This window comes from Coregonus clupeaformis, unplaced genomic scaffold (genome assembly GCF_020615455.1).
Source record: "Coregonus clupeaformis isolate EN_2021a unplaced genomic scaffold, ASM2061545v1 scaf1027, whole genome shotgun sequence".
NCBI lineage: Eukaryota > Metazoa > Chordata > Actinopteri > Salmoniformes > Salmonidae > Coregonus > Coregonus clupeaformis.
The window spans coordinates 91,647-115,498 of record NW_025534481.1 but is presented as its reverse complement, the minus strand read 5'-3'; the positions used below and the strand labels follow the sequence as shown (position 1 = coordinate 115,498).

General features: G+C 42.2%; 1 protein-coding gene across 1 annotated transcript in view; it reads left to right on the top strand.

Annotated features, from left to right (window-relative positions):
• Nucleotides 1–23,852, top strand: part of LOC121556378 (low-density lipoprotein receptor-related protein 1B) — a gene marked incomplete at its 5' end in the record, with an annotated part of 116,726 nt that overhangs the window by 72,296 nt on the left and 20,578 nt on the right. Inside the window, 15 exon segments of the mRNA XM_045217360.1 lie at nt 2,303–2,491; nt 2,680–2,828; nt 3,522–3,615; nt 3,861–3,977; nt 4,195–4,314; nt 7,349–7,468; nt 11,703–11,819; nt 12,247–12,489; nt 14,147–14,256; nt 15,237–15,369; nt 17,306–17,551; nt 18,043–18,180; nt 19,062–19,199; nt 19,600–19,719; nt 19,991–20,232. Coding sequence (XP_045073295.1) covers nt 2,303–2,491; nt 2,680–2,828; nt 3,522–3,615; nt 3,861–3,977; nt 4,195–4,314; nt 7,349–7,468; nt 11,703–11,819; nt 12,247–12,489; nt 14,147–14,256; nt 15,237–15,369; nt 17,306–17,551; nt 18,043–18,180; nt 19,062–19,199; nt 19,600–19,719; nt 19,991–20,232 — 2,276 coding nt within the window.

Genomic DNA, 23,852 nt, shown 5'->3' with positions numbered 1-23,852 from the left:
CTCTCTCGCTCTCTCGCTCTCTTGCTCTATCTATCTATCTATCTATCTTATCTATCTTATCTTATCTATCGTGCCTTGCAAAAGTATTCATCCCCCTTGGCGTTTTTGCTACTTTGTTGCATTACAACCTGTAATTTAAATGGATTTTTATTTGGATTGAATGAAAAAAAGTGGAATGAAAAAAATACCTTGTTTCAATAAAATTAATAACGGAAAAGTGGTGCGTGCATATGTATTCACCCCCTTTGCTATGAAGCCCCTAAATAAGATCTGGTGCAACCAATTACCTTCAGAAGTCACATAATTAGTTAAATAAATTCCACCTGTGTGCAATCTAAGTGTCACATGATCTCAGTAAATATACACCTGTTCTGAAAGCCCCCAGAGTCTGCAACACCACTAAGCAAGGGGCACCACCAAGTAACCGGCACCATGAAGACCAAGGAGCTCTCCAAACAGGTCAGGGACAAAGTTGTGGAGAAGTACAGATCACGGTTGGGTTATAAAAAAATATCAGAAACTTTGAACATCCCACGGAGCACCATTAAATCCATTATTAAAAAATGGAAAGAATATGGCACCACAACAAACCTGCCAAGAGCGAGCCGCCCACCAAAACTCACGGACCAGGCAAGGAGGGCATTAATCAGAGAGGCAACAAAGAGACCAAAGATAACCCTGAAGGAGCTGCAAAGCTCCACAGCAGGGATTGGAGTATCTGTCCATAGGACCACTTTAAGCCGTACACTCCACAGAGCTGGGCTTTACGGAAGAGTGGCCAGAAAGTATAAGTATTAGTATACACACGTTTGGTGTTCGCCAAAAGGCATGTGGGAGACTCCCCAAACATATGGAAGAAGGTACTCTGGTCAGATGAGACTAAAATTGAGCTTTTTGGCCATCAAGGAAAACGCTATGTCTGGCGCAAACCCAACACCTCTCATCACCCCAAGAACACCATGTTTTTCATCAGCAGGGACTGGGAAACTGGTCAGAAATGAAAGAATGATGGATGGCACTAAATACAGGGAAATTCTTGAGGGAAACCTGTTTCAGACTTCCAGAGATTTGAGACTGGGACGGAGGTTCACCTTCCAGCAGGACAATGACCCTAATTATACTGCTAAAGCAACACCCGAGTGGTTTAAGGGGAAACATTTAAATGTCTTGGAATGGCCTAGTCAAAGCCCAGACCTCAATCCAATTGAGAATCTGTGGTATGACTTAAAGTATTGGAGTGGCCATCACAAAGCCCTGACTTCTATCCTATAGAAAATGTGTGGGCAGAACTGAAAAAGCGTGTGCGAGCAAGGAGGCCTACAAACCTGACTCAGTTACACAAGCTCTGTCAGGAGGAATGGGCCAAAATTCACCCAACTTATTATGGGAAGCTTGGGAAGGCTACCCGAAAAGTTTGACCCAAGTTAAACAATTTAAAGGCAATGCTACCAAATACTAATTGAGTGTATGTAAACTTCTGACCCACTGGGAATGTGATGAAAGAAATAAAAGCTGAAATAAATAATTATCTTTACTCTATTATTCTGACATTTCACAATCTTAAAATAAAGTGGTGATCCTAACTGACCTAAGACAGGGCATTTCTACTAGGATTAAATGTCAGGAATTGTGAAACCCGAATTTAAATGTATTTGGCTAAGGTGTATGTAAACTTCCGACTTCAACTGTATCTATCTATCTCTCTCACCTCTCAAAATGTGGTGGCTCAATTGGCTTTGTAAATATTCATTTGTGCAGATTCAAGGTCAGTTTGTCATTGATTGCTTCATGTACTTTTTCAGACTTTAGATAAAAGCCTTGACATTACTGTGAAAATGTTTGTCCATGATTGATTCAACTCCATAGAGCCAAGTCATTATTATGCGTGTTCCATACACTTAGTTATTAATTTGTTCTAACACAATTTTCACCCAGTGCTATTTGGTTCACAAACAAACCATTATGTTCAAGCATTAAACATTCTCAACATATTTTTATTGTTCATTTCATTTCATTTCAGTTTTTCATCTTCAACAGCTAGTTTGTGATTAGCTGCAATACTTACTATAGTCTTCTCCCTGCTCTACTAAGCCATGCTGACAGACGGACGGACGGACAGTCCATTTAGTCACGTCTTTACTCCTCTTTACCAGCAATAAAACATCACAGAGCCTGGCAGCTTGTCACAGCAATTACTCAGGACGAGCTGTGTGTGTGTATGTGTGTGTGCGTTCACGCGTGCACGTGTGTGAGATCTGGCCGTATTCCAGACTCTGATTAATCAGTGTGTATTCCATTCCAGTGCCTAGTCAAGGCATCCGGGAGGTGACGGGGCTGTCTCTGTTTGAGGATGTCATCTATTGGACGGATGAGAAGTCCAAGTCTCTGAACCGGGCCCACAAGACCTCCGGGGCTCAGGGAGCAGAGCTGCTCAGATACTGGAGAGCCATCCACAACATCAAGGTGTACCACCCTCTCCGCCAGCCCGACGGTAATTATCTATGACTCAGTGTGTGTGTGTGTGTGTGTGTGTCTGCATGCCTTCGAGAGAGAGAGATATTTCTTTTTTGTAATGAGCAAACGTGCCCTCAGACTAATGATGCTGACAGCAGAGTGGAGGGGAAAGGGCTCTAGCTGTGGATGTTGGTTTTAGCCTCCCTCTCCCTCTCTCCACCGCAGTGCCCAAACACCAGTGTCAGGTGACCAACGGAGGCTGCAGCCACCTGTGTCTGCTCTCCCCCGGGGGAGGTTACAGGTGTGCCTGCCCCACCCACTTCTACCTGGCTGCAGACAACAAGACTTGCCTGTCCAACTGCACAGCCAGCCAGGTCAGTGGCCCTTTTCTCCTACTGCTTACAGAAAGATTTTACATTTTAGTCATTTAGCAGACGTTGTTATCCAGAGCGACTTACAGTTAGTGAATCTTTCCTCAGTAATAATTAGGGGAGTGCTTATATTTGACCTGTTATACACTTGTACAAGTGTGTAATGGAAATGTCTTTCTTGCATATCCCAACTCCAACCGAGACACCCATAGGGAGTGGGGTCACGACCAGGGTCACCATTGTCCAGCGCCCCTGGATCAATTGGGTTAAGTGCCTTGCTCAAGGGTACAGCGGCATTTTTTTAACCTTGTCGGCTTCGGAATTCAAATCAGTGACCTTTCGGTTACTGGCCCAACGCTCTAACCTTGAATGCTACTGTACCTGCCACCCAATAATGCAGCTACCAGCTAAGTCCGTGCTAGTTGGAGGGGGAGTAGGGGGGTGCTGTGGGATAATTCAAGATACATTTTGAAGAGGTATGTTTTCATATGTTTACAGAAGATGGGCAGGGACAAACAGGGGCTCTGGTTTTAGTATTTGTAGTTTCAATGAAGGTACTTTGGTGTCCCAAAATCTTTCTGAATGATGATGATGATGATGACAATGACGACGATGATGATGATGATGATGACGACGACGATGTTGATGATGATGATAATGATATCTGAAGCTTTCTGCTGTTGTTGTGTCCTATAGTTTCGCTGTGGGACAGACGAGTGCATCCCCTTCTGGTGGAAGTGTGACACAGTGGATGACTGTGGGGACGGGTCGGACGAGCCTCCAGACTGCCGTGAGTCACCATTAACACACACACACACACTTGACAAGGTCCAAGTAGGGGTTGTAAAATGTTCTGTACACACCAATTCACAATTACACAAACAATTCACAGCCCCCTAGTGGAGCAGGACACTAACTGCACAGTACAGTACAGAAAATGTTACAACCCTTCTCCCTGGTCGTGTCCATTAAGCGTGTGTCTACAAAGTCAGTGGAATGTGTGTGTATGTTTGTGTTTCTGTTCTTTCCTCACAGCTGAGTTTAAATGCCAGCCAGGGAGGTTCCAGTGTGGGACTGGTCTCTGTGCTCTGCCTCCGTTTATCTGTGATGGGGAGAACGATTGTGGGGACAACTCTGATGAAGCCAACTGTGGTAAAGACCTTTTGTCCTATTATACACATTTCTTCACATTTCTGGTCATTATTGTAAAAGAGAATGCATTCTCATTACTTACCTGCTTAAATAAAGGAAATAAATGTGACAATATCCATCCTATTCTGAATCCGCCCAAATGTTTCCCACAACTATCAAAAACTACATTGTAGACTACCTCGGCTAAGACTAACACCTTTGTTCATACTATCTACAGAATCCTACATCTGTCTATCTGGACAGTTCAAATGCAGGAAGCGTCAGAAGTGCATCCCACTGAACCTGCGTTGTAACGGACAGGACGACTGTGGAGATGGAGAGGACGAGACAGACTGCCGTAAGAATCAAATAATCTGTAGATAGACGGATCTCTATATCGATGCGGTCTTAAATAACAGGCTAAAACTATGTGATGAAAGTTTGACAGCTCTGAACTTTTTATCTGGGGATTTCACTTTCACTTGGCCATGAAAAATGAGCCTGTGCAAGACTTAGATAATAAAGTATTGAAAAGGCTTTAGTTGTTGGCACTCTGGTCATTTCTTTAGCGGGAGACAACCCTTTGATGAATGACAAAAGGAAAAGAAAGGAACAGTAGAGAGATACTCAGCCCCCTGAACAGACAGACTCTGTGACTTCCTCTCTGATCTTCAAGTCTTGGTCAGTCATTCACCCTGTTAGCAATTCTCTTTGGATTATAGAAAGTCCCCATCCTTCTATGTTCATACTGCCATACCTGGTTAATTCTGCTCGTAGACACATGGAAGGTCCATGATTAATAAAAGCCAGATGTTCTTGTTATAATACGGAAAGTATGTGCGTTTCCTTTTAGTTGACCTAGTTTGACTTCACTGTGGAGTTTGATTGGAGTTTCATCCCCTGCTTGTTATCCCTCTGTCTTGACATTTTAAAGTTCTGAACTCATGGGTGCTTTCTTCACTTGTCTGAAATCTACAGCACCAGGTAAAGGTTATGAGACAATTCCTCATGTGTGTGAGAGAGACAGAGAGAGAGACAGAGAGAGAGACAGAGAGAGAGACAGAGAGAGAGACAGAGAGAGAGACAGAGAGAGAGACAGAGAGAGAGAGCCTGAGGGTATTCGTAAGTACTTGTAATTACACCTGTCTGGTTGTCATCATGAATCAAAGTGACAGCTCTAAGACACACTGGAGCAGGGTCTCAAGACACTCACACATACACACCATCCATGAACGCCTTATTAGATCACAGTGGTGGGTTAACGACTCGTCTCAGAGCTCCAGCCCTATAAGCAGTCTAATCTCCCTCCCTGCCCCTCCCTGCACCCCTGTCTCTGGCTGCAGTCACATCCAGCCCCAGCCTGGCACAGTGGTAGAGCTGTGTTGCCTTGAGGGCACTGGGAACAGAGTGGGAACAGAGAGGAAGACACTGGTAATTGCACCAGCAGGGGGCTGAGCCATGCTGGTAGGCTGGGGGAAGGTGGAGCTGGGTGGGGGAGGGAGGGAGTTAGGATATTTAAAGTACTATATAGGTAGAGAACTTTGACAAAAATGTAGATAGAACCTTATAGTCCCAAGCTCTCAGTGTGTATTTATGGTATTTTGTTTATTGCGTTGTCATCAACTCCTAGTCGAATGTTAGTCCATTATAGCCTATTGTGTTAAATAGCCTACAGAAACAAAATAACAAAATGTGGGCCTATCCCATATTTGATAAATATGTTGAACATGTTTTAGGAACAGTAATTGCATGGCTTCAATATGGAAATATATTGTTAACATATCATTTGCACTGCTATAGGCCTATTATAAAATGCATTAGCCATGGACATGCCAAACGTTGTCAATAAGCAATATTAAATTCACTAATTGATAAGACCTAAAAAGAGAGTGAATAATTCTAATCAAATTCTCATAAAACGACACAACAACTTGTTTTAAATAGGCTATGTCTAAATACAATTACAGGCACCACAATTGCTCCCCGTGGGCATATACTGTAATATTAGGCGACAACGTAGACTATGGAGGGTTTTATGCACATCCAAACTTTTCACAGAAGCTGGAAAAAGATCCAATATAAAGAGAAAGGGGGAATGCCCTCTCACCGTTACTGCTCCCAAGTATACTGTATATAGCTATAGCCTACCATCGCCATTGAAATGTCCATAGTGACTTTGCCAAGTGAAAGGTAACAAAACAGGCAAATATAGCCTTAAAGCGGATTCAGCACCACGGACAGCTATCGAAATTCCCGCGATTTGACAGTTCCAACAGAGGAAAGTGGAAGATGCATTTTTTTGACAAAATGAATAACTTGATGTTCAATTATTAAGATTTGTTTTATAACTTGATGTTCCTAAACAGGCTTCCTATAGTCATTGACACCTTTCATGCAATGGGCATGGCACATAATGAGTCGAAACGTTTCACAGAAGCTGGACAAAAATTATGTCCAAGATAAATAAAAAAGGTGTTTCTTGGTGGTAAATTTCTGTTGAGTGTTCATGATATTTTAATAAATAATTGTTGATGTACTAAGGCTACTGTGTGCCCCACCGCTGGCAAAATCAATGTCATAACCAATTGCGTTACCGCTAAAACCAGCTTTTGATCGGTCTTAAATATCCCTAGTTGCACTCACTGAAATTGGCATATTGGCGCACGTTCTTAAGGACACACCTCAAATATTTCCACCCCTCCCACCTCAGCGCAAACCAGCTGACCTTAGACAGGTAAACGGACAAACCTGGCGTTACCGCCAGTTTTTACATGACGAAATTATGTAAACTAACGTGCGTTTAGAGCCCTGTGTGTGTTTGCGTGTGCGCGCGTGTGAGCGACAGAGAGAGACAGAGAAGGGATTCCAGCAGCTGAGTCTCACCCAGGGTGCAGATTAGGGCAGACAGAAGGAGGTTTAGCCTGCTTCTGAGGGCTGAGGGGATGCCTTTCTGAGACAGAGGGAGGTTTAACCAGGGCTAATCATGCTGGGAGGGCTGAGGGTTTAGAGATGCAGCTGGAGCTCTAACCACCTCCATCCCCCTCCTGCTGGGAAAGAGGAAGCTGTGCTGTGGATGTCAGGGTACTGAATCTAATTTACACCTCATTTAACTTTCTCTATTGCTCCACACCCTAGTTTTGTAGGCCACATAGAAAATGATTTGTGTGAATTTGATGTAACTACAATAAATGTGTATTGCTATTGTTTTGGTCATTTTTGATCATTTTGGTACCATCAGTTGCATTAGCCTACAAGTTTTGCCAATTATATTTAGACTGGTTAACTGGTCATTTTTTTATAGCACATGATGACATCTCTTTTCGTCTTTATCCTTCATACACCTGTTAAACTCTTTATTTTCTATATCCTGTGCCATCGGTCTCCATCCCCAGCTGAGAGTACCTGCGCTGCCAACCAGTTCCAGTGTAAGACCTCCATGCACTGTATCTCAGCCCTGTGGGTGTGTGACGAGGACCCGGACTGTGCCGATGGATCGGACGAGGCCAACTGTGGTGAGTTCTACTATTCTATTTATATTCTATTCTATTGTACTACAGTGCCTTCAGAAAGTATTCACACACCCATTTACTTTTTCCAGATTTTGTTGTATTATAGCCAGAATTTAAAATGGATTACATTTAGATTTTGTGTCACTGGCCTACACACAATACCCCATAATGTCAAAGTGGAATTATGTTTTTTGAAATGTTTATAAATTAATAAAAAATGGAAAGCTGAAATGTCTTCAGTCAATAAGTATTCAACCCCTTTGTCATGGCAAGCCTAAATAAGTTCAGGAGTAAAGATTTGCTTAACATAACACATAATAACTTGCAATGGACTCTGTGTGCAATAAGTGTTTAACATTATTTTTGAATGACTACCTCATCTCTGTACCCCACACATACAATTATCTGTAAGCTTCCGCAGTCGAGTAGTGAATTTCAAACACAGATTCAACCACAAAGACCAGGGAGGTTTTCCAATGCCTCGCAAAGAAGGGCACCTATGGGCAAAATGTTAAAAAAGCGGACATTGAATATCCCTTTGAGCATGGTGAAGTTATTAATTACACTTTGGATGGTGTATCAATTCACACAGTCACTACATAGATATAGGCATGCTTCCTAACTCAGTTGCCGGAGAGGAAGGAAACGGCTCAGGGATTTCACCGTGAGGCCAGTGGTGACTTTAAAACAGTTACAGAGTTTAATGGCTGTGATAGGAGAAAACTGAGGATGGATTAACAACATTAATCTAAACGACGGAGTGAAAAGACGGAAAATATTCCAAAACATGCATGCTGTTTGCAATAAGGCAGTTTAGTAAAACCTCATAAAATAGAATAGAACTTTAAAATAGAATATAACTTTATGTGCTGAATACAAAGCATTATGTTTGGGGCAAATCCAACACAACACATCACTGAGTACCACTCTTTATATTTTCAATCATGGTGGTGACTGCATCATGTTATGGATATGCTCATCTGCAAGGACTACAGAGTTTGTTAGGATAAAAATAAACAGAATAGAGCTAAGAGACAAGAGGAATACCTATGTAAGAATGCTGTTCATTGACTATAACTCATCAACACCATAGTACCCTCCAAGCTCATCAATAAGCTCGAGGCCCTGGGTCTGAACCCCGCCCTGTGCAACTGGGTCCTGGACTTCCTGACGAGCCACCCCCACGTGGTGAAGGTAGGAAACAACACCTCCACTTCGCTGATCCTCAACACTGGGGCCCCACAAGGGTGCGTGCTCAGCCCCCTCCTGTGCTCCATGTTCACCCATGACTGCGTGGCCAAGCACGCCTCCAACTCAATCATCAAGTTTGCAGACGACACAACAGTAGTAGGCTTGATTACCAACAATGACGAGACAGCCTACAGGGAGGAGGTGAGGGCTCTGGGGTGTGGTGCCAGGACAATAACCTCTCACTCAATGTTAACAAAACAAAGGAGATGATCGTGGACCTCAGGAAACAGCAGAGGGAACACCCCCCTATCCACATCAACGAGACCGCAGTGGAGAAGGTGGAAAGCTTCAAGTTCCTCGGCGTACACATCACTGACATACTGAAATGGTCCACCTACACAGACAGTGTGGTGAAGAAGAACCTCAGGAGGCTGAAGAAATTTGGCTTGGCACCTAAAACCCTCACAAACCTTTACAGATGCACAATTGAGAGCATCCTGTTGGGCTGTATCACCGCCTGGTACGGCAACTGCACCGTCCGCAACTCAGGGCTCTCCAGAGGGTGGTGCGGTCTGCCCAACGCATCACCGGGGACAAACTACCAGCCCTCCAGGACACCTACAGCACCCAATGTCACAGGAAGGCCAAAAAGATAGTCAAGGACAACAACCACCCAAGCCACTGCCTGTTCACCCCGCTATCATCCAGAAGGCGAGGTCAGTACAGGTGCATCAAAGCTGGGACAGAGAGACTGAAAAACAGCTTCTATTTCAAGGCCATCAGAATGTTAAATAGCCATCACTAGCACATTAGAGGCTGCTGCCAATATACATAGATTAGAAATCACTGGCCACTTAATTCCATTGCTTTACTTAGATTTATGTGTATTGGGTATATGTTGTGAAATTGTTAGATATTACTTGTTAGATATTACTGCACTGTCGGAGCTAGAAACACAAGCATTTCGCTACATCCGCAATAACATCTGCTAAACACGTGTATGTGACCAATAAAATTTTATTTTATTTTATTTTACAGGAAAAGTCCTAGAGGAAAACCTGGTTCAGTCGACACTGGGAGACAAATTCACCTTTCAGCAGGACAATAACCGAAAACACAAGGCCAAATATACCCAGGAGTTGCTTACCAAGACAACATCGAATGTTCCTTAGTGGCCTAGTTACAGTTTTGACTTACAATGGCTTGAAAAAGTATGGCAAGACATCAAAAAATGGCTGTCTAGCAATGATCAACAACCAACTTGAGAGAGCTTGAAGATTTTTTTTATGTGCAAATATTGTACAATCCATGTGTGCAATGCTCTTAGAGACTTACCCAGAAAGACTCACAGCTGTAATCACTGCCAAAGGCGACTCTAACAAAATGTAACACAACAAAATGTGGAATAAGTCAAGGGGTATGAATACTTTCTGAAGGCAATGTATGTTATATTATATTCTGGTCTACGCTCTTAGAAAAAAGGGTTCCAAAAGGGTTCTTTGGTTGTCCCGATAGGAGAACCCTTTTTGGTTCCATGTAGAATCCCCAAAAGGGTTCTATCTGGAACCAAAAGTGTTTCTTCAAAGGGTTCTCCTATGGGGACAGCCGAAGAACCCTATTAGGTTCTAGATAGCAACTTTTTTTCTAAGAGTGTAGTCTAGTCTAGTCTATTGTAGCAGTTTTGCTTTCAATGGAGTGGCCTACTCTAAAGGGACCTTTGTATCTCGACTTTGTGTCTCATTGTACTACAGTGTATATACAAGCTTTGAGCAGCTAAACGCAAATGTGTCGACTTAAATTGAATGTGATAGATAACATTAGGAATACCTGGGATAGGATAAAGTAATCCTTCTACCCCCCCTTACCCCACCCCCCCCCAAAAAAATATATATATATAATAATAATAACTATTGTAAAGTGGTTGTCCCACTGGCTATCATAAGGTGAATGCACCAATTTGTAAGTCGCTTTGGATAAGAGCGTCTGCTAAATGACGAAAATGTAAATGAAAATGTTATGCAGACATCAACTGACAGTTTTGAATGGTGACCACCTCATTAATGCTGACTAGTGTTTGATATGCTCATAAAGCACTTGTTAATATGGCCAGCTCCAGAGATTAGCTGGAGGAGGTTAAGGCCTTCTACTGGCTCTTCCTCTCATCAAATGGACTGCTAGGGCTTGACCTTGGCATTTCCACTGCTGCCTGTGCATTTAATGGTGACATTTAGGGGGATCGAAGGGATGACAGTAAGGTCTCTCTATGATTTGAGTCATTCTCAGTCTGGTTTTCAGTAAGTGCTCAATTTTTTTTATTTTCTCTGTGGGTCATATTTAAAGGTTTCTTCTCTTCCAATGACAGCCTGACAGATATTAAGCATGAGAGGAGACATGCACACTTACAGAACATATTGTATACACCCACTGGCTTTGACTTAACTTCATCGACGACAAGCAACAACATAAGAGTTCTGGAATTCCCAGCAAATTAGTTTTCTTTCTTAATTCTAGAATGTGAATATAAATCTTTCAGGCATGGGGATGAATGTATTTAGTACTCAACTGCCGCAGTGTTCTCAGGTCAAATTTGAATTCTGTTAATGTCATACTAAGTCTGGGGAATTAGCTCTCGTACATGGTGCTGTTTGATTGTCAATTAATAATGCATTATGTATTTATCTATTCTCCCGATAGGATTAAAAGTCCAACAGGGAGATGAGAGGAATTCACATTGCTGATTTTACAGTGTTGGGACACTATGTAGAGACAAGATTACTAAGTTGTTATTTTAGAAAGACGACAGGAAAGTTACTGTTCTTCTAGTCTTTCATCTTGACAGTAGCTGGCGTTTATATACAGTATGGAAAGTAATGTCTTACTCTTGATTATTTATCGTCTTGTTATCTTCCATAGAGAAAAGGGAGTGACGATCACGATCACACACACCTGGCAACATGACAATATGCAAAACGTCAACATGGATACCGTTCCAGACACTTAGCTTGTTTTACGTCTTTATGGACTGTCTTGTTGTTTCTGTGCCTAGATGAGAAGACATGCGGTCCTCATGAGTTCCGGTGCCAGAACAACAACTGTGTCCCAGAACACTGGAGGTGTGATGGACAGAGTGACTGTGGAGACAACTCAGATGAACAGAACTGCAGTAAGTCCCTCATCTTCTGTCTCTTATTTACACTGGAAGGAATGAACTTGGAATGAACTTTTGTATAATACTATATAACTTGCATACTCCCTGACACTATAACTAGAGCACTGTGTTTTGCGCAATCATGTGACGTAGCAAAATGTTATCCTGTATTTGAAGCCTTCTCCAGAAATGACAATTACACCAAAAATGAAAGAGTATGATGCCGGATCATCTGACATAAAAAGAAAAGGGGAACGTTCAATGAAAACGCTTTAAAGGTAAAAAATCCAGGTCATGTGACATGATTGCGCAAAACACAGCGACCTAATATAACTACCAACAAATACTTCTGCTTGGTATGATGAGGAATGTCCTGGGGAAACATGCCTCACTGTCATGCATCTAAAATCACTGTCATTCCTTATTCTCTTATACCTCTCAGAGCCGGCCACCTGCCCCTCCAGGGACTTTGTGTGTGCCAACGGGGAGTGCATCTCTGCTCGTTTCCATTGTGATGGTGACAGTGACTGTGCTGATAACTCTGATGAAAAAGGCTGTGAGACACGCTCGTGCCCTGCGGACCAGTTCCAGTGTCTCAATCACCTCTGCATCTCCAACAAGTGGCTCTGTGACGGCCAGGAGGACTGTAAGATGGGGGAAGACGAGAGGAACTGTCAAGGACCTGGTATGAGCACACAGACACACACACACACACACCTGATTACTTACTGTATAGCTGTTGGATAGCTGTTGGATATCTGCTGGAGAGCTGTTTCTGGCTGCGGCTGTAGGTGGGACTTGCTTTCACTGTCTTACTCAAAGCCTACAACCATGTTAATACTGCCCTCCGTTGGAAAGCATGCTTGTGTTGGTCACTCACCTTGTGATTGGGGGACTGTGTGTTTGTTTGTGTTTGTTTGTGTTCAGGAACGGTCGCCTTTTTATGACGTCACCAGTAAGCATAGATACAGTATGTTCATTTTTATAGCCTACTGTCTTGCATTGACAGCTAGAAAATAACCTTTAATACCTTCAGAAACAAACAGACGTATTCCCACACGTGGACCTATTCTCAGTTGACAGCAATTACAGATTTTACTCCACTGTAGTATATCCTGACATTCACATTTATTCTAAGATTCGGAATCCCTTTGTGCTTCATTGTATGAATTGAATGTATGCCAAACTTTAAGTCTTGTGGAGAAATAAATGCAAGGCCAGAGTAGCTTCAAGGCACTTCAAATCTCGAGCAGATGGTTCGATATCAGCAAGCTGGCCTTCTTTCCTGTCTGCTAACTAGAGGTGTGAAATTAAAATGAGCTGTATGTCTCTCTCACCGAGATATCTCTGTCTCTCTCACCGAGATATCTCTGTCTCTCTCACCGAGATATCTCTGTCTCTCTCACCGAGATATCTCTGTCTCTCTCACCGAGATATCTCTGTCTCTCTCACCGAGATATCTCTGTCTCTCTCACCGAGATATCTCTGTCTCTCTCACCGAGATATCTCTGTCTCTCTCTCTGTCTCTGTCTCTGCTCTCTCTCTCTCTCTCTCTCTCTCTCTCTCTCTCTCTCTCTCTCAATTGAATTGAACATTTGCTTTATTGGCATGACGTAACAATGTACATATTGCCAAAGCTTACTTTGGATATTTACAATATTAACATAATTAAAATAATCATGATCAATATTGTCAACGGGACAACAGTAACAACAATAACCAAGGGTCAAAATAACCATTGAACAATAACAATATAGAGGACCCTCTCTCTCTCTTTTTCTCCCTCTTTCGCTCTCTCGCTCTCTTTCTCTCTCGTAATAAATTGTTTTTAATATTTTAGCTGAGTACTTTCTTTATATATTTATATGGAGAGTACCTGTGGACAGCTGTGGCTGCACTTGCACTGTAAATTCCTCCAATTGGAAGGGCCACACCGTGACATGCATGAAAAAGCTTTTCCCTCTCTCTCCCAGTGAGTCCAGATGGGAGTGAGAGTGAATTTCTCTGATGGGACCAAAGTGCTCCAAAACACACTAGGAATAGCACTCAGGATGGGCTCTCTGAAGCAACTCTGTCTCTGTATCTGCAGCCTTTGTGTTGCACTTGTACTGTATAGCAGGTGGTGTCTTGACCAGTTGAGATGTATTTTCAGCACTGGTTTAATGGGGATTGTCTCTGTCATCAGCTTCTTTTGTCTAGAGTGGTCCTGTGTGGCTCAGTTGGTAAGAGCGTGGAGCTAGCAACATCAAGGTTGTGGGTTCAATAACTACACATAAAACAAATGTATGCACTCACTGTACTATAAGTCATTTTGAACAAAAGTGCTATATTTTCTGTTTCAGCGGTCCTTCCGTCCTGTGCTCTGAGTGAGTATGAGTGTGTCGGGGGAGGCTGTGTGTCGGCCACCCTGAGGTGTGACGGCCAGAGAGACTGCTCAGATGGTTCTGATGAGGTGAGTGCTCTCTGATAAAGCCCTGATTGCCATCCCTGATTGTAGTCGCTGAGCCTCATCGTCTATGCGATAATGCAGGATACCTTTCATGTCTGTTTGCCTTTAATGTATGACATTTGTTCATAAGGTCATCGACATCAGAAAATTGGAACATGTGTCATTATTAACCTGCCCCATATTTTCATGGAAAATCCCCCTGAAATGTTGTTGTATGATTGCCAGCACTACTCATCGGTGTGTAAAATAGTCCCCTGTAGCTCAGTTGGTAGAGCATGGCGCTTGCAATGCCAGGGTTGTGGGTTCGTTTCCCACGGGGGGCCAGTATGAAAATGTATGCACTCACTAACTGTAAGTCGCTCTGGATAAGAGCGTCTGCTAAATGACTAAAATGTAAATGTAAAGACTGCTTTTGGCAATCAACGTCCTCATCTCTCAAATACCTGAATACAAGCAGTTTGGTCATGTTTGCCTGTTTCCTCCAAACAGGATCCCGTAGGACCTAAGTGTAATTAAAACCATGCTCTTAGTTCAGAGTCAGTAGTTCACCTCCAAGCAGTGGCAGCCTACCTCTCTTTTAATAAGGTCTTTCTCCACAGCCCCCTGGAGAGAACAACGTGCATCCTAGCCTCATGCATTATATATTAAAGTAATTTCACCAAGGCCAAGTATTTAGTGTCAGGGGACATGTTGCTTAATTCAACCTATAACTCACAGTTTATAACACATCATTCATGTTTTGAAAAAATAAAAGACATTTGATCTGAAAATGGACAACACCTTCTTTTTCTTACTTTCTTTCTTTTTTCTTCTTCTTCTTCTTCTTCTTCTTCTTCTTCTTCTTCTTCTTCTTCTTCTTCTTCTTCTTCTTCTTCTTCCGCCTTATTGAGACCTAGCAGTGGAATGGTTTGGTGGCGGACAGGGGTGTTTGTTGTTTTTCTGACAGCCCTTATGAGACTTGCGTGTGTGTGTTGTGCCGACAGGTAGACTGTGTGAGGGAGTGCAGGGAGGATGAGTTCCTGTGCCTGAACAGAGCTCACTGCATCCCCAGCCGCTGGCACTGTGATGCCCTGCCTGACTGTGTGGATCACAGTGATGAGCATAACTGTGTCCAGGGTGAGCCTAGAACACACACTCGTTCATACACACACACACCACACACACAATGTTCTTTACAGCATGTGTGATGTATTATTCACTCAGTCAGTGTTATGTTAAAAGTGTGTGTCCATTGCCATCTCCTTTCAGTCAGAGTGCTCTCTGTAATGGTGAGGAGAGGTTGATGGGTGCACTGGTGGAAAAAGTACCCAATTGTCATGCTTGAGTAAAAGTAAAAATACCTTAATAGGAAATGACTCAAGTGAAAGTCACCCAGTAAAATACTGCTTGAGTAAAAGTATTTGGTTTTAAATATACTTATGTGTCAAAACTAAATATAATTGCTAACATATACTTAAGTATCAAAAGTAAAAATATAAATCATTTAAAATTCTTTATTTTAAGCAAACCAGACGGCTTTTTAAAAATGTGTTTACGGCTAACCAGGGGCACACTCCAACACTCCAACATAATTTACAAACAACGCATTTGTGTTTAGTGAGTCCGCCAGATCAGAGACAGTAGGTATGACCAGGGATGTTGTCTTGATAAGTGCATGAGTTTTCCATTTTCGTGTCCTGCTAAGCATTCTAAATGAGTACTTTTGGGTGTCAGGGAAAATGTATGGAGTAAAAAGTACATTATTTTCTTTAAGAATGCAGTAAAGTAAAAGTTACTAAATATAAATAGTAAAGTAAAGTACAGATACCCCAAAAAAACTACTTAAGGAGTACTTTAAATAATTTTTACTTAAGTACTTTACACCACTGGATGGGTGAGGCAAGTGGAAAGTGGGTTGCAGTATTAATCAATATAGAGAGAAACAGCTGTACCCTCATCTTCTCAGAAAAGCAGTCAAGCTCAAACTATTGCAGAGGTGTGGACTCGATTCACATGACTCGGACTCGAGTCTGACTCTAATAAAAAATGTCATGACTTGAGACTCGACTTCGACTTGGAGCCTCAAGACTCGGGACTCGACTTTGACTAGAGACTGATGACTTGAAGTGATCTGGACAGGTTTGTAAGTCATTTTGAGGCACAGTCTCAGTGGATTACTTTCCACGCAGCCAGAGACAGTAGCCGCAGCATCGCACTTGCAAAGAAAACGTGCAACAGATTGGCTAGTGAAACACACACTCTGCCCACTGATTGGACCAGCAAACGGTCAATCAACACAGGTTGGGTGAGCTATTGAACAGATTGCTGATTTGCTGTACAGCAATAGGATCGGGTGCAGGTCAAATGTCAAATTGTAGGGAGAGAGGACTGCCATAGATAAATATGAAGCTCAAAATATTGTTTGATGATCAAGAATATTTTACTGTTTACTTTGCAAGCTCACCAGCAATGGGGCATCAAGCAACAATTACTAGCATATGCCTACTGGTCTTTTGGTATGTCAAAATTGCTTGAAATTGATCATGTACTTATACATTTTGCATTTGGAATTTGTTGTTAAAATTAATTGTTATATAATCAAAATGTGTTGTAGACAAAATAATGAAAAGGGCTGTCTGAAAGCCTCAATAAATAGACAAAGATTTGTAGTTAAACAAGTCGTTGTATTTTTTGTGTTATTGACTTGACCAGTTCTACTTGAGACTTGAGACTTGAGACTTGAGACTTGGACCTTGAGACTTGAGACTTGAGACTTGCTTGTGACTCAGATAATAGTGACTTGGTCCCACCTCTGACCTATTGAGTATTACTCTCCTGGCGACCTGGGAAAAATCTTATTTTGGCGAAAAAACATATTTAGGTGACAAATAATATTTAGGTGACAAATAATATTTTGGTAACAAATCGTATTTTTCTCAAAAAACTTATTTTGGGTGAAAAACCTTATTTATTGTGAAAAATCGTATTTTTTGTGAAAAATCATATTTTGGTGAAAGATCAAATTTTGGTGAAAAAACATATTTTGTTTCCTACTTTATTGTTTCTCTTGCAGCAGCCCACTCTTGCCGTGCGGATGAGTTTGTCTGTACCAACACACTGTGTAAGCTTTACATCTGGGTGTGTGATGGAGAGGATGACTGTGGAGATAACTCTGATGAAGACTCTGACATGTGTGCTAAACTACCGTGTCCACCGAGCAGACCCTACCGCTGTAGGAACGACAGGGTGTGTCTGCGCTCGGAGCAGGTGTGCAACAGAGTCGACGACTGTGGGGACAACTCCGATGAAGACGATTGTGGTGAGTCCAATCATGTCTGTTAACCTTTGAACTCAATCATTCAGATGATCACAAATAACCCAGAATCACAGAGCTCCTCTGTTTTGTCTACATGTTTTATTTCACCTTTATTTTAGGGAATCCCATTGAGAGCAACATCTCTTTTACAAGGGAGTCCTGTACATACACAATTTACAAATACAACATCATACAAATATACAACATTACAAATCATACTCAAGAGAAACAATCCCATTCCTCAGCAAAGAGGTCCCCAATCAACCATTTGAACTGCTCGAGAGGCACCATTACGTCTAGTTATATAGCTGGCTAACAGCTATTGTGTGCGTGCACACATACATACACTACATACACATCATTGTTGGTGTAAAAAGTGAAAGCTGGAGATAGCAGTAGCCAAGCTATGGTGTATAAACATGCCTGTTCTATCTTTGGCCCCATGGCTGTTACATTCTCCTTATCCCCCTGGCTTGTCCTGTAACCTGGATCAGAAGACATGATGCGGATCCCTAGGCCCTGTGGGAAGGCGGAGTTCGCCTGCAGTAACCATCGCTGCATCCCGCAGGAGCTGCAGTGTGACCTGTTCGATGACTGTGGAGACGGGGGCTCGGATGAACAGGAATGTAAAGGTGGTAGGTGGCTTCTAAAGTCTCTCGCTCTCGCTCTCTCTCTTCGATGTGGATCTTTGTCTCGCTATCTCTCTCTTTCAAAATATCCCTCCCTCGATATCGATCTCAATCTCTCTATCTGTCTCGCTCTCGTTCTCTCTCGCTCTCTCTCTCCCCCTCTGTCTCTGTCTCTGTATCTATCTCTGTATCTATCAATCTGTCTCTCTCTCTCTCTCTCTCTCTCTCTCTCTCTCTCTCTCTCTCTCTCTCTCTCTCTCTCTCTCTCTCTCTCTCTCTGTCTCTCTGTCTTTCTCTGCACATTTCAGTTCAGATTCAGTTCGTCTCAGTACTCCCAAGAAATATTGTATAAGGAAGGAAGGAAGGAAGGATAAGTCCCACATAATCTAATGCTCTCTCCTGGATGGAACATGCTGAAATAAAAACAGAACTGAAATAAAACATAAAATAATGTATACTAGTCCCCGATTCTGGGAACTGTCAGCTTTAACAACATCTGTGCACTCAGGGCATGTTTATTCCCAGCATGTAAAGTACTCTATTTACAAAAGCTGAATGAGAGAGAAAAGTGGTGTACTGACTGTGCTAATGGATGGTCTTTATTATTCAAATCACCATGTTACATTTTCAATTTATGAATCAATGCACATTCTTAGAAAAAAAAGTATGAAAAGGTTATTCGGCTGTCCCTATAGGAGAACCCTTTGAAGAACCCTTTTGGGTTCCATGTAGAAACCAAAAAGGTTTCTACCTGGAACCAATAAGGGTTCTCCTATGGGGACAGCCGAAGAACCCTTTTGGAACCCTTTTTTCTAAGAGTGCACAAACAGCATCCGACTTACACCATATAAGATGTGTTATTGTGATGTCCATGTTTTATACAGTGGTTTCCAAGGAAGGAGTATGTGGAGAGAGAGTGGGTCTATGTGGAGATGACGCCGTCTGCAATAATACAGGAACAGATTCACTCTGTCAGTGCAAGGCTGGCTTTCAGAGGAGCCAGACAACAAGGCAATGTGAAGGTACAGTACAGTGATGATGTCACCTTTTCTTTGTCTCAGGGTTTTCTTTTGCATTCACTTGCTGCTAAGAGTTTGAAATGTTAAGTTGCCATTCAAATAGAAGACCACACTTTACAGGACATGCACCATCGCGTCAAGTCTGTCCTTATCACTGCAGAAAAGCTCTGGTAGCTCCTGACAACTGGACAATGGCAATGTGTAGCGTATCTACTATGCCTTGTCTTTCTTTTTGATAAATGTGTTGGGCTAGTTTTAGATATGAACTGTCAAAGATAGAATTTGTACTACTCCTAAGAGGTTATCTCATAGGACAGAGCACAGACAGAATTGTGATGAAACCTATTTTAATCATGTATGGCTTTATGGGAATTATAACCTGCTTTCTTTATCTATTTCTCAGAGATCAATGAATGTCTTCAGTTTGGCATGTGCTCGCACTACTGCACCAATACTAAAGGATCCTTCAAGTGCACATGTGACCGTAACTTTAAAGAAATCGATGGTGAATGTATAACCAAAGGTAAGAGCTTACCATTACTATTTTGATTGCATATACAGTACATAATCAAATGACAATTTGAGATTCACACATCACATCAAAATGATACTTAATTATGCTTGATCAATTATGCATCACAATTATTCTGATTGCTACGATCTGTTTTGATTATATATGCTAATTGTGTAGAAGCTACTTTGAATATGCTTATTGTAATCTGGAATGTACACTCTTTATATTTATGCTATTTCCTTTGTGTTTTTTCTTCTATCTTAATGAACTCAATGGGCAGGACCAGAAGATCAAGTGCTCTACGTTGCTAATGACACTGAAATCCGAAGTTTTGTCTATCCGTTTAAGCAGAGCCACGGACAGAAACTGCATGCTCGCATCGAGGACAATACTAAAATCATTGGGATGGACGCTCTCTTTCACCGACACAAGTTTGTCTGGGCCACACAGTTTAACCCTGGTGGAATGTTTTACAAAGACATCGTGGACAGAAGTCTCACTAAGTCAAATAGCGGAATCATAGTAAGTAAAGGTTTTGAGTGGGCTAGAGGTAGAGGGTTATGACTTATTATAAACTGGGTGGTTCAAGCCCTGAATGCTGATTGTCTGAAAGCCGTGGTATATTAGACCGTATACACTCTAAATATGCTCCCAACAATTCAAATAGCGGAATCATAGTAGGTAAAGGTTTTGAGTGGGCTAGAGGTGGAGGGTTATTACTTAATGTAATCAATGTTATTACTGTATCTGAATGTTGTGTATTTTATCTGTTAAATCACGCTCTAAATGTGCTCCCAACAATTGGCTGTACCAATTAAATTGTTGGGAGCATAATTTAGTGTGCGACTTTCTTTATCTTTTATACAGTTTACCCTCAATCAGCACCTCTCTAAACATTTTTGGGTTGCATTAACATATTAATCTGTTACAGAGTATGAGTGTTGGGATTAGTTACTTGAAAAGGTAATATATTACAATATTACTTTGTGTGGAAAGTAATGCATTATATTACTCGTTATAGTACTTTGTGTTACTTTCATGAAAAAAATCTCAAAATCTCGCAGTTGGTTTGACAGTCGGAGGGAGCAAGGCCAGCCGTTTACGTTCTACCAAAGATAGGCTACTAATTTCTCCTTTCATCTATGGCCCTGCTTAACTTTTCTTTGTTTTTCTTGCATGTCCTAGACAATTACATACTAATATGTACATACCAATATGTACAGTGGGAAAACAAACAAAAAATATGTAGAAACCCCAAAACAAAAACATACAAATGAAAAAGGACAAAACAAAACAGATTAAAGACAAATATGTTTCAGTATTTCCAAATTCAATGAGTCTATTCAAATGTTATTCTCAAAGGCTACCAACCCAGAGCCACATAGGAAAACAGATTGTTTAAAAAGACAGAGAAGGACAATGCTATCTCCCATCCGCAAGACCAAACATTGTTGTTAAATTAGCTATTGCAAGTGAGAGATAGCATGTGACCAATTGACCAGAATTTCGGCCTTGGCCTCACACAGTCTGGCAGTGGATCTTTCCAGCTGTGCAATGTCCAAGTACATAAGCAACCAAAATCTGCAAAGGGCAATACCCAGTTCAAACCAATTCCTTAGAATAGTTTTTTTGCCTGCTGTTATTGCAGCCATAACAATCCGCTCAGTTGGTAGAGCATGGTGCTTGCAACGCCAGGGTTGTGGGTTCGTTTCCCACGGAGGGCCAGTATGAAAATGTATGCACTCACTAACTGTAAGTCGCTCTGAATAAGAGCGTCTGCTAAATGACTAAAATGTAAAATGTAAATAGATACACTATATATACAAAGGTATGTGGACACCCTTTGAGATTTGTGGATTTGGCTATTTCAGCCGCACCCATTGCTGACAGGTGTATAAAAGCGAGCGCACAGCAATGCAATCTCCATACACAAACATTGGCAATAGAATAGCCTTACTGAAGAGCTCAGTGACTTTCAACGTGGCACCATCATAGGATGCCACCTTTCCAACAAGTCAGTTCGTCAAATGTCTGACCTGCTAGAGCTGCCACGGTCAACTGTAAGTGCTGTTATTGTGAAGTGGAAACATCTAGGAGTAACAATGGCTCAGCCGCAAAGTGTTAGGCCACACAAGCTCACAGAACGGGACCGCCGAGAGCTGAAGCGCGTAGCGTGTAAAAATCGTCTGTCCTCGGTTGCAACACTCACTACCGAGTTCCAAAATGCCTCTGGCTGAATGGAAGCAAGTCCCCGCAGCAATGTTCTAGTGGAAAGCCTTCCCAGAGGCTGTTATAGCAGCAAAGGGGGGACCAATTCCATATTAATGCCCATGATTTTGGAATAAGATGTTCAATGAGCAGGTGTCCACATACTTTTCGTAATGTAGTGTATATCTATGTCCTTAAAGAGTGAACTTGGGGGAGGAAGAGGAAGCATTGAAAACAGGAAATTAATACGGGGGAGTACATTCATTTTAATAACCGAAACTCTCCCATAAAGAGTAACATGAAGTGGAGACCATCTACTTTATTTTTTCCAATGTTGCACTGAAATTCTCATTAACAATGAGTTCCAAATTGGATCGAAATAATCTCTTATTTTCTAAAGTGATAGGTAAAGAGGGTAATGTGATTTGTTTGGCTGTGGCGTTTAGAGGCATTAAGATATTTTATAGCCAGAGAAGGAGCCCAATTCTTTAGAGGTCAAGTACGTGTGATAGAGAATTAGAGACGTCGGACAAATAGAGTAAGATGTCATCAGCATACAGAGAGATATGGTGGACTGTTTCTTTGATCTTAATAGGTGAAATGTAAATGTTTTGCATAATGGGCTAGCGGTGCTAATTAAAGTGCAAATAGGCCGGGACTCAGAGGACAACCCTGTCATGTGGATCTTTGTAGGACAATCTCGGGGGCGGCGGAATGGCCAGTCTGGACATGGGCAGTGGGGCCTGGACAGTGGGGAGAACAAGTATTTGATACACTGACGATTTTGCAGGTTTTCCTACTTACAAAGCATGTAGAGGTCTGTAATTTTTATCATAGGTACACTTCAATTGTGAGTGACGGAATCTAAAACAAAAATCCAGAAAATCACATTGTATGATTTCTTAGTAATTCATTTCCATTTTATTGCATGACATAAATATTTGATCACCTACCAACCAGTAAGAATTCCGGCTCTCACAGACCTGTTAGTTTTTCTTTAAGAAGCCCTCCTGTTCTCCACTCATTACCTGTATTAACTGCACCTGTCTGAACTCGTTACCTGTATAAAAGACATCTGTCCACACACTCAATCAAACAGACTCCAACCTCTCCACAATGGCCAAGACCAGAGAGCTGTGTAAGGACATCAGGGATAAAATTGTAGACCTGCACAAGGCTGGGATGGGCTACAGGACAATAGGCAAGCAGCTTGGTGAAAAGGCAACAACTGTTGGCGCAATTATTAGAAAATGGAAGTTCAAGATGATGGTCAATCACCCTCGGTCTGGGGCTCCATGCAAGATCTCACCTCGTGGGGCATCAATGATCATGAGGAAGGTGAGGGATCATCCCAGAACTACACGGCAGGACCTGGTCAATGACCTGAAGAGAGCTGGGACCACAGTCTCAAAGAAAACCATTAGTAACACACTACGCCATCATGGATTAAAATCCTGCAGCGCACGCAAGGTCCCCCTGCTCAAGCCAGCGCATGTCCAGGCCCGTCTGAAGTTTGCCAATGACCATCTGGATGATCCAGAGGAGGAATGGGAGAAGGTCATGTGGTCTGATGAGACAAAAATAGAGCTTTTTGGTCTAAACTCCACTTGCCGTGTTTGGAGGAAGAAGAAGGATGAGTACAACCCCAAGAACACCATCCCAACCGTGAAGCATGGAGGTGGAAACATAATTCTTTGGGGATGCTTTTCTGCAAAGGGGACAGGACGACTGCACCGTATTGAGGGGAGGATGGATGGGGCCATGTATCATGAGATCTTGGCCAACAACCTCCTTCCCTCAGTAAGTGCATTGAAGATGGGTCGTGGCTGGGTCTTCCAGCATGACAACGACCCGAAACACACAGCCAGGGCAACTAAGGAGTGGCTCCGTAAGAAGCATCTCAAGGTCCTGGAGTGGCCTAGCCAGTCTCCAGA